The following is a 12,988-nucleotide window of genomic DNA, read 5'->3' as shown; positions in this document are numbered from 1 at the left end:
GAATTTCTGTCTGGGGGATGGGTGAGGGCGGCAGCTTGTGGGGGAAGCTTGAAGCTCTTTCGTCCTCAGGGCACTTTATATAAGACTAAGTGGTAGTCAGCTGCCTATATTCAAGAGTGAGGTTATGATGGCAGTTGGGGGGTGGCTAATTCTCCCCCAAGTCCTCTCGTGCTTCTACCACTCCATGTGTGGTCTGGAAGGAGAGGTTGCAAGTTCAGGGTGGACCCATCCCCCTGATTTTCCACCTTCTCACCCATGAGGAGGGGCACAGCTAGGGGAGATTCTTGGTGGGGCCTTCTAAAGCCTGGGGTGAGGATAGAGGCTCCCTCCTGTCTATGGTAAGGGCTTTTACAGTCACCCAGAGAAAGAATGAGGCACTGAGCCTTGGCAGGAGCAGCCCCTGTAAAGGAGAGAACAAAAATAGCAGATAACAGAACTCATAGGACTTGGAGACCAGATGGATGTAGCTGCCAATCTGAGCACTGTGAGTGCCATTTGAGCCTGAGTCTGGTTCTTTGACACCCTGGCACCTTGGCAGGTGGGCAGGTCAGTGAGAGCAGCCACTTGCACTCCTTGTGAAAAGCCACACGTATGACTGTACTGCTCAGCCTCTCCTCTGCCCTCTCTCAGCCTGCTCTCCCCAACCCCCAGCCCGCGGCGTCTGGCTGGGCCGTGTGCAGGGCGTCTGGCCCCAGGGAGAGGTGGAGTAAGCCGCATTCTACACCTATCTGGCTATAAATAGGGAGCCTCCAGTAGCTGCTCACTCAGCCTCCCTTCTCCAGCTGTGATAACACCACTGGAGCCACTTGGACGCCTAGACCATGAACCCTGGGGAATGCCCTTGCATGTCTGGTGAGTGAGGACCCATCCTGGGGTCCTGGAACCTTGCACCAGCTTCCTATAGGGAGCTGCAGGATTCTGATTAAAACTCCTCTTTCCTCCAGTGAGGAGCCACCACTGGGGTTTGTCCTGGGCTAGCAACCTCTGGAGCAGTTCCCACTCTCTGTTGGCTCCCATCCTGATTTGCTAGAATTGATAGCCTGGCTCCCAGAATGACTGAGAGGGGAGCCTGAAAACCTTGGTCCTTCTAGCCACAGGTCCCTAGGGGCAGCCAGCAAGGCTGGGGAAGAGCTTTGGCCCAGAACCTGGCAACCAGTTTTGCTCCATTGCTGCCATTTACTCACCAACACTTATTGTTGCTGGGCCTCAGTTTCCCCATCTGTAAACTGAGGTTACTCATCTCCAGCTGCTCACATCCCAGGATTGCTGTGAAAGTGCTAAAGTCATTAAGCACTTGCAGATGTCAAGAGAGTTGTTAGAAGCTTATGCGGACTCCCAAGTCTCTGAAACTGCTTAACTCCATGGAAGCATGTTGGCCAGAAGGAGAGAGGTCAGGGGTCAAAGCCATCTCAAGACTGAAAAATGGTATCAGGAAGTCTCACAGGCCTTCCTCATTCTTAACGGGACATGTCTGTGCCAAAAACTTGCAAAAGAGACAGAAGTTTTAGCATTTTGAAATTGACACTGATAGATGGCATGACTTTTTAAAAGTGTGGGTAGTTTTTATGATATGAAAACAAAGCATGGCTCTCACTTTGAGATTGTGGATGCCCCTTGTCCTTTCTCCTACCCATTCAGGGTTTCCATTTGCCTTGTGAAGGTGAGAAGGTTATGAAAGGCTTCGATAGTTCCTGGATGAACCTTGGGCTTGCTAGGCTGGCCTAGCCTAGTGGTTCTCAAACCTGATTGTACATCCAAATGATCTGGGCTGCTTTTCAAAAATACTGATTCCCTTTCCCCACCCAGGCTTATGATTAGGTCCAGGAATCCCAATTTTAACAAGTCTCCCAGGTGGGGCTAGTGTATCCCAGTTCCCATATGTGGGAACCAATGGACAGTACTTGACCTGGTGTGATGCTCAGCAGCATTGTCACCCTCTGTCCAGCCACCCCCACCAAGGGCAGCCCAGAAACCCTGCCACTGTGACACTCAGCAGCATGCCTTGTGTCCCCCGTTGCATCTCCATTCTCATGTTTGTGGTGTTTCTATCCTCTCTTCTAGGAGGAATCTGCATCTGCGGAGACAACTGCAAATGCACAACTTGCAACTGTAAAACATGTCGGAAAAGTGAGTATGGTGATGGAGGCACCTCTGGACAGGGTGAGGTCCGGTCCCCCATCCTCATTCCTCCAGCCATGGTGGGACTGAGAGGGTTCTGGATGCCTTTTATCCATTTGGGAGAAATCTGAAATGAGAGCTGAGCAGAGACCTGGGGCAGATCTCCCCTCGAGCTGTAGCCCACCTGGGCCTGAGGACATCCGTGGTGTTTGGAGCAGGAAGGGGACTGAGGGGGGAGGTTCTATCTAGCCCAATGGTGAAGAGGATAGAGCACTGGCCTGGAGTCATGATCCCTGGGTTCCAGTCTTGGATCTGCCACTACCCAGTGACCTTGGCAAACCCCTTCCCCTCTCTGAGGGTCTAATGGACTCTCCATGACCCCTGAGATTTTAATAACAATAATAACATACCACAACCTCCTGTCCCAGGTTGTCTGTTAATGTGGATTGAAGCCTTGTGCACACACTCTTCTTTTGCTACTTCCTCTAAGTAGTGGGAGGGGTGGTGGTAACATGGGAGTGTTGACCCCAAGCTGACCTATCTCCTGACCCTTTCAGGCTGCTGTCCCTGTTGTCCCCCGGGTTGTGCCAAGTGTGCCCGGGGCTGCATCTGCAAAGGGGGCTCAGACAAGTGCAGCTGCTGCCCCTGAAACCCATCCATCATGCTGGAAGAGAGGCCTGGAAGCACCTGTATAGTGCATGAATAGAGATGTTGGAATAATTGTACAATAGGTTGTGCTTTTTATATATTTGCCCAAATGTGGTGTTGGTGACATTCATGTAAAGTGCTTAGAGCAATAAAATTTTCACTCATGATTGGTGACTCAGAGCATTATTTTACTCTAACCCAGCAGGACCCAGAAGGGCTGGTCTGCTGCTGATCCTGTAGCTGCCCACCTGTACCCCTTGTGCAGATGGCTGCTTTCTGCAAGACCTGCAACTCTGCCCAAGGGCTTTCTCCTGCTGCCTGAGCACACTGGACCCATGCACAAGGCAGGCCAGGAGCACTGAGGCATTAACACCCCTGGGAACAGCCCTTAACCAATGACAAACAGGAGTTGATAAATAAATACCCCAGCATCTGCCCCCTTCAAGCAGTATAGCTCTGCGGCTTGTTCTTTATTGTCTCTAGAAGTCTCCCGTGGCACTGACCTCCAACAGCCTGCATCGGTAACCTGCTCATTAACATAACTCCTCCCTTACCTCATTTCCCCATTCCCCCACCAGTCCTTTTTGGCATCCCCACCCAAAGAAACTACTTGTACAGGGTCTGCTTTGGGGGTAACCCAATCTTAGCCAGGCTCTCCTGGCATGGTGTTGGTCCAGATGCTTCATTGTGCAAATGTAGCTGTTTAGTGGACGTGAACACTGAAACAGCATGACCATTGAACCAGTCATGAATAGGGTCTGTGTGTATGTAGAGAAAATCCCCAAGGCCAAGACACTGAGGATATTAGCTACCCTGGTTTGGTTATTTGGACCAATCTTCAGGACTGGATGACTGGGTAGACATGGACTGGGAAGGAGAAGCTGGTGGAGGTGCAGAAACAATGTCCTAAGCTGACATCCTAAGAAACGACTTCCTAGATGGCCAGCTGAGAAAGTTGAAGTTCCTGTAGACTGAAGGCAAATCCATGCTCTGAGATGGTGTTCATTCACGCTGCAAAGGGCCTGAACCAGGGCCCATCAGAGACCCGAGCAGCCTTCTCCTCCACTGGCCTCTGTCAAGCAACCATAGCTTTAGGAGTGGGTGAGAATGGAACATTCTCCAAGGTCTCAGGGCAGCTCCAGCATGTCCAGTGGGGCTGGCTCAGTCAGTAAAATGAGGAGCAGGATTACCTAACTGTGTGCTTCCTGGTACTGAGCACTTTCATAATCCACACCGTCATTACTCCTGTTTGAAAGGAGGCCTCCTTGGGAAGGTTGGGGTCTTCCCGGGATAGTTTTCCTCCTCCATCCATGAGTTGCACTTTAGATGCAGCACCATAGTGCAATGAAAGGGCTTGGCCTTTGGAATCAGACACTCCGCTCCACCACCTCTGGCTGCATGACCTTGACCCAGACACTTAACCTCCTCATATGTGAAATGTACCTCCTTCACAAGGTTTTAGGGAGAAACTATAGCATAGCATTTTGCATATAGTAGGTGTCCCCAAAGCAGGGATTTTAGTAGGGTTACAACCCATCTTAGGCTTCTTTTTGTTAATCTCTGAGAAGGCCTGACCTTTCTGTAATTGCAGAGCTCTTGGGCACCTTGGGAAGGACATGATGCTGGTAATTATACTTTCCAGGGGATGGAGCAGTGCCTGGTGTCTCCAGCAAGCAGGCTGGCCTCTCCCCCTGCAGCCTCAGCCTCAGCACCCACAAGGATGCCATCTCATCACATCCAGATGCCTTCAGAGCAACTGCACCTGAACAATCTCATTTACTCTTATCACACCCTTGAAAAGAAGAATCAGTTCTCAGATTCTCATTTTAATGATAATAATAATGATTCTGATAACCATTATTTTTATTATTATGTATTGAGCACTTAAGATGTATTGAACAGTTAATGTGTACCAAGCATTGTGCTAAGCAGTTTGTAAACATTATTTCATGGACCTTGCAGAATGAGGACCACTTTAGAGCCAGACAGCCAGGGCCCTGCTCTGGGCTCCCTGCCTTAGAGGGTCTGTCTCTGGTCATCCTCTTCCCCACAGGCTAAGAGCCTGAGGATCTAAAGGGATATGTCCAACTGGAACTCATACTCCCCCCAAACCCCCATCCCACCATCTAGACAATGCTTTGAGTACCTTTTACCCCAGAGCCCAATTCCAGGGTCTGCTTCAGCCTCTTCCTCAGGTCCATCCTTCCTGAGAGTGGACCATGTCATCAGTCTGTACACTCCTAGGCCTGAGGGACCGCCATGGGCAGCTATATTCAAGGATGGTGTGGGGAGAGGGGGATGAGGTGAATAGGGATTGGATACATGAGTTTTGATTTCTACTTAGAGTGGAACAGCCAGGGTGGGAAGAAAAGGGAATGAACTGCAGGCTTAGCTGGCTAGAGCATGGTGCTGATAACTCCAAGGTTCAGGGTTCGATCCCTGTACTGGCCAGCTGCCAAATAAATAAATAAAATGAAAAAAAATAAATTGTTGTTACAATATTATGATTACATAAATACTATTTACTGGAGAACCAAGGGTAAATGGATCCACAAAGAAGGGCATCACTGTATCACTAAACTTGGACTACTTAAAGGAGAAAGAAGGTAAGAAAGATATTTTCTTCTGAGTCTTGCTCAGAGTCAGATCACATTTTAGTTGGCTTAATATCTGGACTATTATTTTCTTGCAGGGTTTTTTGTTTTTCCGGGCATCTGTAGCTGTCTTTTCCCAACTTGTATAGGCACATAGGTATATAAGCCTTTTTTACTCTATCAGTAAGATCATTTCATTTTTAATTATGCTATTTGTTGAATAAACTAATATTCATTGACTTCTTTCCTGATCTGTTGTACAGCTATCATTCTGAGATCTCTTTTCATTAATCTCCTAAGTTAGACCCATTGGTTCTTGGATCCCTTGTCATCCTCTACCTTGGACTCTTTTCATTTTCCTGGAGTACATCCTCAAGCAATTTTTTACCAAAAGGATGACTTAGGAGAAACTTCTGGAGTCCCTAAATGTCAGAAATTGTCTTTATTTTTCTCACCTGCTTGATTGATAGTATGATGGGATATAAAATTTTAAGTTCAATTTAATTTTCTCTTAGCACTTTTGAAGGCATTGCTTCACTGTCTTCTAAGATTTAGAATTCCTGTTACGAACGCTAACGTGGTGTGTCTTTTCCTTCTCTTTGGAAGTGTTTGGGGTGTTTAACTTATTCTTGGCACTTAAAATATCTATAATGGGTCCAAATCTGGATAAATTTTCATTCATCCTATTCTATGTCTGGTGGGCCTTTTCATTCAGAAGACTTTTGCCTTTTTTTTTTTCTTTTTCTTTCCCTCTAGTCTTAAGAAAGTGTCTACTATTTCTTTAATGATTTTCACCCCTCTATTCTGTTTTCTCCTCTAGAACTCCTATTAATGATTACTGATTTTCCTGGATCAATCCTCTATGTCTCTTCATATTTTTTTATATTATGTACCTCTCTCTTGGTCTTTGATCTGAGAAATTTCTCAGCCATTTTGCAACTCTTTCATTGATTTTTAAAAATTTTGTCAAACATATTTAAATATATTAGAACTCCTTAGTCTCAGAATGGTTCTTTATCGTAATATCCTGTTTTTATTTTATGAATGAAGTCATTTTCTGAATCTCTCTGAAGACTTAAAGGGTTTGTATTTTTATTAAGTTTTCTCTTTCTTGAATTATTTCTGCTGAAAGCAGGCGTGACGGGCATGAGTGGAGCTTGTTGACTGGCAGACTTGGTTTTAGCATACCCAGGTGGGGACCTAGCAGGCAGGTTTGACCCCTCTTTAGGGTCATACAAGAAGGGCTGTCCTCTGTGGGGCTGACCCTCCTCTGGGAGCCCTGGCCCCTCCCAAACTGGTTACTCCATTTTTTTCAGGAAACATCTCACAGTTTCAGTCTGGGGGAAAATGGTGGAGTTGCACAGTGGAGGTGCAGGAAGCCAACCTGAAGACCACATGGCAGCTGCACAGCCAGATCTTCCATCAGCCACTGTCCTCATTTCTTCCCTTCCTTCCTCTTTGGCTCTCCCAGTCTGACTTCACCCCACCAAGACAAAACAAAACACAACAAAATCCCCCTTGATATAAGCTGTGGCTTTCTCTGCTCTCATTTACCCATAAATGTGATTCGATCCATTCTGGTATTCCAGAAATGTAAAAATCTCTGATCCCTTGATATACCAACCAAACCATCCTCCCCCACACAGCTCTTTTATTAGATTTTCTTTTTCCCTTTGTCCTCCTTTAGTTTCTCTCAATGGATGCTGAGGAGGAATGAGGTAAATCCATGTGCTCAGCCTACCATCTTGAGCCAAAAGTCTGAGCTAGGTTTTTTGTTGGTGTTATTCTTTATCTTTGCAACAACATTGCAGGACAGAGATTATTATCTCCATTCTACAAACTGAGACTCAAAGAAGTGAGGGACCTCTTAGCACACTCAGGCAGGACTAGCTGACAGAGAAGCTTAAAGACCACGAGGAAAGATGAGCTGGAGGAAAGTCAACAGGGAAACGTGAGCAGAGTGGCTACACATGGCTCTGAGGGGTAACACATGAGCAGAGAGAGGAAACACCAAGGAAACAGATTTTAAGTCAAGAAAAGGAAGCACTTTCTCATGGAAAAGCCGCCTGGAACAGGTAAGTGCTGTATTAGGAGGCTGACACATCATGGATTGTGTTCCCGTGCTGCCTAAGGAGCAGCGGAGTCCTCAGAACCTGTGACAGACGTTATGCACCTGCTCAGGCCACACCTGGACTGAGGCGGAGATCTAGGGGTGGGTGGAGGGAGGGCGGGGAGCCCAGATCACAGGACAGAGAGGGAAGTTCCTCACATGGGCTGCAGGGGGCGCTCGAGGCCCAGTGGCAGGTGCCGCGGGAGTGAACCGATGCCCGGCGGGATTGCACAAGGGTTGAGGGCGCTGTTCCATCTCAATCCAGCTGCTACTGGGGCCCAAGAGAGCCTAGAAAGGGCCTAGGACCTTCAGACAGGATGCTGGGAGGATCATTCAGGACAAGTTCTCCAAAGGGCTGAGGAGGCCACAGGTATGAAAGGGCTTAACAATGTACAAGTCACCCCAATTTACAGAGCATAGGCTTTTAAAACAACTTGCCAATATACATCAAAGAACCGTAAAAACATTCTTCCCATTCCACCCCGTAGTTTCACGTCTGGAAAATCTATTCTAAGGAATTCAGCCCAAATTCGGGGTGGGGGTGGGGGGGAAGCCTCCCTCACAAAAAGGTTCGTTCCTGTACTATTTACCTTTTTACAGTTGAGAAAAACTGGAAACAACCTAAAATCTAAGTGAATGAAAATGTTCAAGTAAGATATGGCCTATGCACAAATAGGATATGATACAGCCATTAAAAATGCAAGAACACAAAAAATGGTTATGGTAAAATCCTAAACAGACAACAGGCCAAAAATTACTCAATGCAGTAATTTTTTTTTTTTTTAAAGAAACCACATGGAATATGAAATACGGATATGAAATATACTAAAATGTCAACAGTGGTTGTGTTCAGACCACAGATAAAAGATAAGTTTTACTTTTCCTACTTTGTATTTTTCAGAATTTTCCAAAATTTACTGTGGTAGCATGTTTTAAAATAAATACATTTTGAAAAGTCTGTATTCTTTGAGCCAGAAATTCTACTTTAAGAAATGTTGTATCCTAAGGAAAAAAATCATGAATATACACATACAGATGCTACCAAGATGAGCATCGCAGCATGGATTATAATAGTGAAGATTTGGAAATAATAAAAATGTGTCAAAATAGGGGATTGGTTAAATAAATTGTGGAATGAATCTATTAAAATAAAATTGTAGAAGTGAAATTAATGTCATGGACAGATCCCATAGTCTACTGATGAGCAAGGAAAAAAGTCACTTATAGATCAGAGTGTGCTGTAGATTTCTATTTTTTATATTTGAAAGAATTATATATGTATTTTAAAATATTTCCAAAATTTTCTATAATAAAGCAGGAAGAGGAGGGGAAGCTAGGAGCTAGACTCAGGTATTTTTTTTTTAAATCCAAGGCACAGATGGCCTGAATTGTCAAATTTACCATCGAAGACAAGAAAAGGACAGAACTTGAAATTGAAAGCATCTTGTAAAATTTGAGCTATTTTACTGCAGTAGACACAGGCTGGATGGACACTCTTCTCCCTCTCCACGCCCAGCCTCACTGTCCAACGTTTCTCGTTTCTCGTAAATTACTTCCCCTTGCGTTCTCACTTGCTTTGGCATAGTTGAGCCCCCAGGCACCTTTGTCAGGGAGGGAGGATGATTCTGCATTTGATACATTCCAAAGATGCAAGCTGGTGATAAGGGAGGGATTGCAGAGCAGGTATTCTGATTCCCCTGGTTCCTTTTCCTACATGTTTGAGTTGCTAAAAAATATCACAGACTGTTATAAGATAAAGTAAAGCAGGCTTTCTCAATCTGGACACTATGAAATTCACCCAAGAAGGGAGGTTTCATCTGGCTGCAGGCAGGAGTGAAGACTTCCTGAAGGAGGTGGCATTTGAGCAGGGCCTCCAAGGATATGTAGGATTTTAAACAGGTGGAAATTGTGAGCAGGACATTCCAAGAAAAGGGAACCCTGAACAGAAGCATGGAGGCAGGAAAGCTTGGGGTAGATTTCTGGGTTAGTATGGATCACATTTGGTTGGCACAGGGTGCCATACCATGGAGTGTTCGTAAAGACAGTCTAAGGGAAACTGGAGTCCATTATTTGCTAATCCCAGATCCTTGAAGATTTCTACAAAGGGGACTGATACTAGGATTACTGTTTATTGAGCACCTCCTATTTGTTAAGCAATCTGCATGAAGAATCTCATCTACTTTTCACCATAACCCAAGAGATAGGGAGTATTATTATTCCCATTGAACACTGAATAGCTGAGTAAAAGTGGAGTGATTCAAACTCACCTCTGTCTGACACCAAGAACTTGTCTTCACTCACTGCGGTGTGTAAGAAGATTCTGGCAGCAGTGTCAGGGTGGTGTGGGGGAGCAGTGTGGGACCCCTATTATGCTCCTGCTGGGAGCCCAGCAGCACACACTGGAACAATCCCTGCAGTTCAGGGGCCCTGAGGATTTTCTCCGGTGCCCCAGCTAAAGTGTACCCTTCATTCCACGTTAAATCCCGCCCTCCAGCCACCGAGCTCTGGTCCCAGCCACGCACAAAAACCAAACTTCTATGAAGGGGTGGTCCTCAGGCCCCATAAACCAATGCTCCAATCAGCTCAGCTTGAGCCCCTGACTTGCTCAGTGTTTAACTACTCCCCTAATCCCCTCACTGATAGGAGATGGCAGGCCACCTCTGTCCCTATAGTGTTAAGAGGTTCAGACCCTTAGGGAACACCCTGTGTTACACGGTCCTTAGTGCCAGGAACAAACACCAGGAGCCAAGATATTGGCGTAGTTGCTGGCGTCAACCTGGTCACCTTATAAAACCTAGAAGATGGAGGCAGCCCTTCCCGCCTCCCTTCCTCCAACACCCTCATCCTGCCAACAACCAAAGAGAAGAGCGGAATCTCCTTGTGGTTTTTAGAACCCAAAGGTGCCTGGCGAGGTTTCACACAGGAGAAAGAAACAGAACCAGCAGCCGAGCTGGACTTGAGCAGTCAGGGTTTTAGCCTGGTAGAGGGCAATGTTTCCCTGACTGCTGTCCTTCCAGAGTCACCTGTGCCGTCTTAATTATAATCACATATCAGCTGGTTTATTATTATACTGAAATTTATTTTAAAAGGAAATCTTGCATCACTACTGTAGAAGAGACACTAAATCATTTGCCATAAACAGGAGGTAACCATGGAACTAAATACACAGAAAATAAAGCAAAGGTCTTAAATTTCTAGCTAAGTACTGTGGCATGGTGAGGCTCCCTCTTCTGTCTTTTTCCTGACTCTTCTGCCCTCTCTGTTAGAAAGGGGAGCTGGGCCAGCACATGAGAGGCACTGAAGACATCTTAGCAACAAGCTGAGACTCCTTGGGGTAATCAGGAAGATTGATAGGGAACCAAAAGGGAAATAACCTTGTTATTATGTGATTTGAGGTTATTTTATAAAATCATCTCACTTTGGGAAGCTGGACCAGTGGAATCAGACTTGGAATCAAGACACATGGTTCAAGTTCTGGTTTCATTACCACCTTGCTGTGCAACTTTGGTCAAGACCCATGCTGTCTCTGGGTTTCCTTATCTGTTAAAATAAGGCAGATCATACCCATGACATGAGTTTCCAGAAGGGGTCTCAGAACGACTGCTCAAGCCTGGGGCGAATGGGGCAAGGATAGGACAGGGAGGGGAGGAGCACTTTGAGAACGCATGTACCAGTAATCCAGTGAAAATTGGGAAACCAATATCACAAAATAATTTAGGCCTCCAAAACCTAGTTATTGCAGCTCACAGTGACTGTCCCAGGCTCAAAGACTCGGTCCCCTGCAGATAAGAGCTGGTCCCCTGGTGCTGTGGGATGGAACCTGTTTCAGGCCAGGGTCTGCTTGCAGTGGAGAGTCAACCTTCATGGGGAGATCTGAAGTCAGGGTTTTGATGTTCTCCAGTGTGGAATACCAGGCGTAATATCATGGGAGAAGCTGTGGGTTGATTCTATGCTGTTGCAGGTCATAGAGATCCTGAATGAGGCATTGCCAGGAACCGCAGACCTGCCTTGTGGGTAGAGAGAGGAGACAGAAGGACTTTCTTTGTTGCAGACCTGAAGATTCTGCAATTCTACAATCTGCTTGGGGTATCAAAACAGTGCCTGGCACATAGCATGCCTAATGAAAGAGAAGGGGCAAGATGCCGGGTACTGTTCAAGCTTTATTAAAGAAAGAAATCCGCCGGGCTGCGCTCAAAATGGAGGACAGCCTGGGGCTGCCCTGAAAATAGGAGACAGCAGCAACAATGAGTTTGTGAGAGTTTATATTAGCTTTTGGGCGTGAAATGTATGGGGGGAGGGACCATTATTAGGTTGATGTAAGTGGGTGGAGAACTGCACCGATGCAGAAGCCGGAAAGTTGTTTCTAAGTCAGAAGTCTTCTCCTAAAGGGAAGCGGGGAGGGGCTTGGTGCTGGAGTGGAAGACGAGGCTGGCAGCTATTTCATGCTGGTGTTTATTGTGTGCACAATGGCACCAGCCACGTCCAAAATCCATCACCAAATAACTGGAATTCATAGTGAATTAATTGAATTAAAGAAATCAGGGCAGGCCGAATAGCATTGTACTTAGATTCAAGTCCTGGGTCTGCCTCCAGAACAAGTCATTTGATTTCTCCAAGCCTCGGTTTCCTCGACTACAAAATGGGGTTAACAATGCCTACCATCAAGGTATTGGAAGAAGTCAGTGAGGTATTATGTGAAGTGCTTGGCTCCACACGGTGCTCAGTACACTACCTGGTACATAGTAAACTCTCAGCACATAGAAGACATTATCCACAGTAGTCACTAGCAGTCATCTGGTCAACCCATGTAAAAACTGGGGCACAGACTGGGAAGAGGCTTCCTCGAGTTTACAAAGCTACATAATGAACAAGCTAGAAAACATGGGGCTCCTGGACCAGTACTCTTCCTCTAGCTTCAGCTGCCCTGTGAACAAAATTGCTCTTTAAACAGTTATTTGACTAATAAATCCAGATCTCTCCAAGAAATGACTTTATTTGCAGATAAGCATACTTGCAAATCCTGTTTTTATGCAACTGTCTATCCAGACTCCTAACGTCCTGGCCAACTGTTCATCCCAGGACAGGAATCAACACAATAGTCTTAATCCTGCACTGGATCAATTTCAACCAGGATGTGGGACTTGCTGGGCTCCTTGCTTTTTTTCAGAGATCCTCTGGGGATTTCCCTCCCCTTGGCTGGTGAGACTATGAGTGATTTCCACCCCTCACTGGTCCTGCCTATTGGCTCCAATCTAATGGAAAAAATAAAAAAGTCTCCGTGAACTCCCAGGAAGCACTAGGATTGGGTGCAGGACGGATGTCTGTGACTCAGCTGGTCCAAGCTAATGCCTGCAGTCCTGTCAGTTGGAGGCCACTGTGTTTCAGGAAGCAGAGAGCTGAGGCCACCAATGAGGTTGGGCATCAGGTAGGAGCTTTAGGGAGCCCACGCTCCCTTCAGAGTCCTCACCTGACCGCCTCATTTGTAAATGGTCAGAGCTAATGTGATTAGCCCTGCTCT

The 12,988-nt window shown here is 46.2% G+C and overlaps 1 protein-coding gene across 1 annotated transcript; it reads left to right on the top strand.

Moving 5' to 3' along the window:
• The first annotated feature begins 745 nt into the window (after positions 1-745).
• On the top strand, positions 746-2,901 carry LOC134389611 (metallothionein-4). The gene is made up of 3 exons (XM_063113183.1): positions 746-852; positions 2,062-2,127; positions 2,676-2,901. Exons 1-3 carry the CDS (start codon positions 822-824, stop codon positions 2,765-2,767), a joined length of 189 nt encoding a protein of 62 aa, XP_062969253.1. The 5' UTR covers positions 746-821; the 3' UTR covers positions 2,768-2,901.
• Positions 2,902-12,988: the final 10,087 nt, after the last annotated feature.

This window comes from Cynocephalus volans, chromosome 10 (assembly GCF_027409185.1).
Source record: "Cynocephalus volans isolate mCynVol1 chromosome 10, mCynVol1.pri, whole genome shotgun sequence".
Taxonomy (NCBI): domain Eukaryota; kingdom Metazoa; phylum Chordata; class Mammalia; order Dermoptera; family Cynocephalidae; genus Cynocephalus; species Cynocephalus volans.
This window is presented reverse-complemented; position numbering and strand designations above follow the sequence as displayed.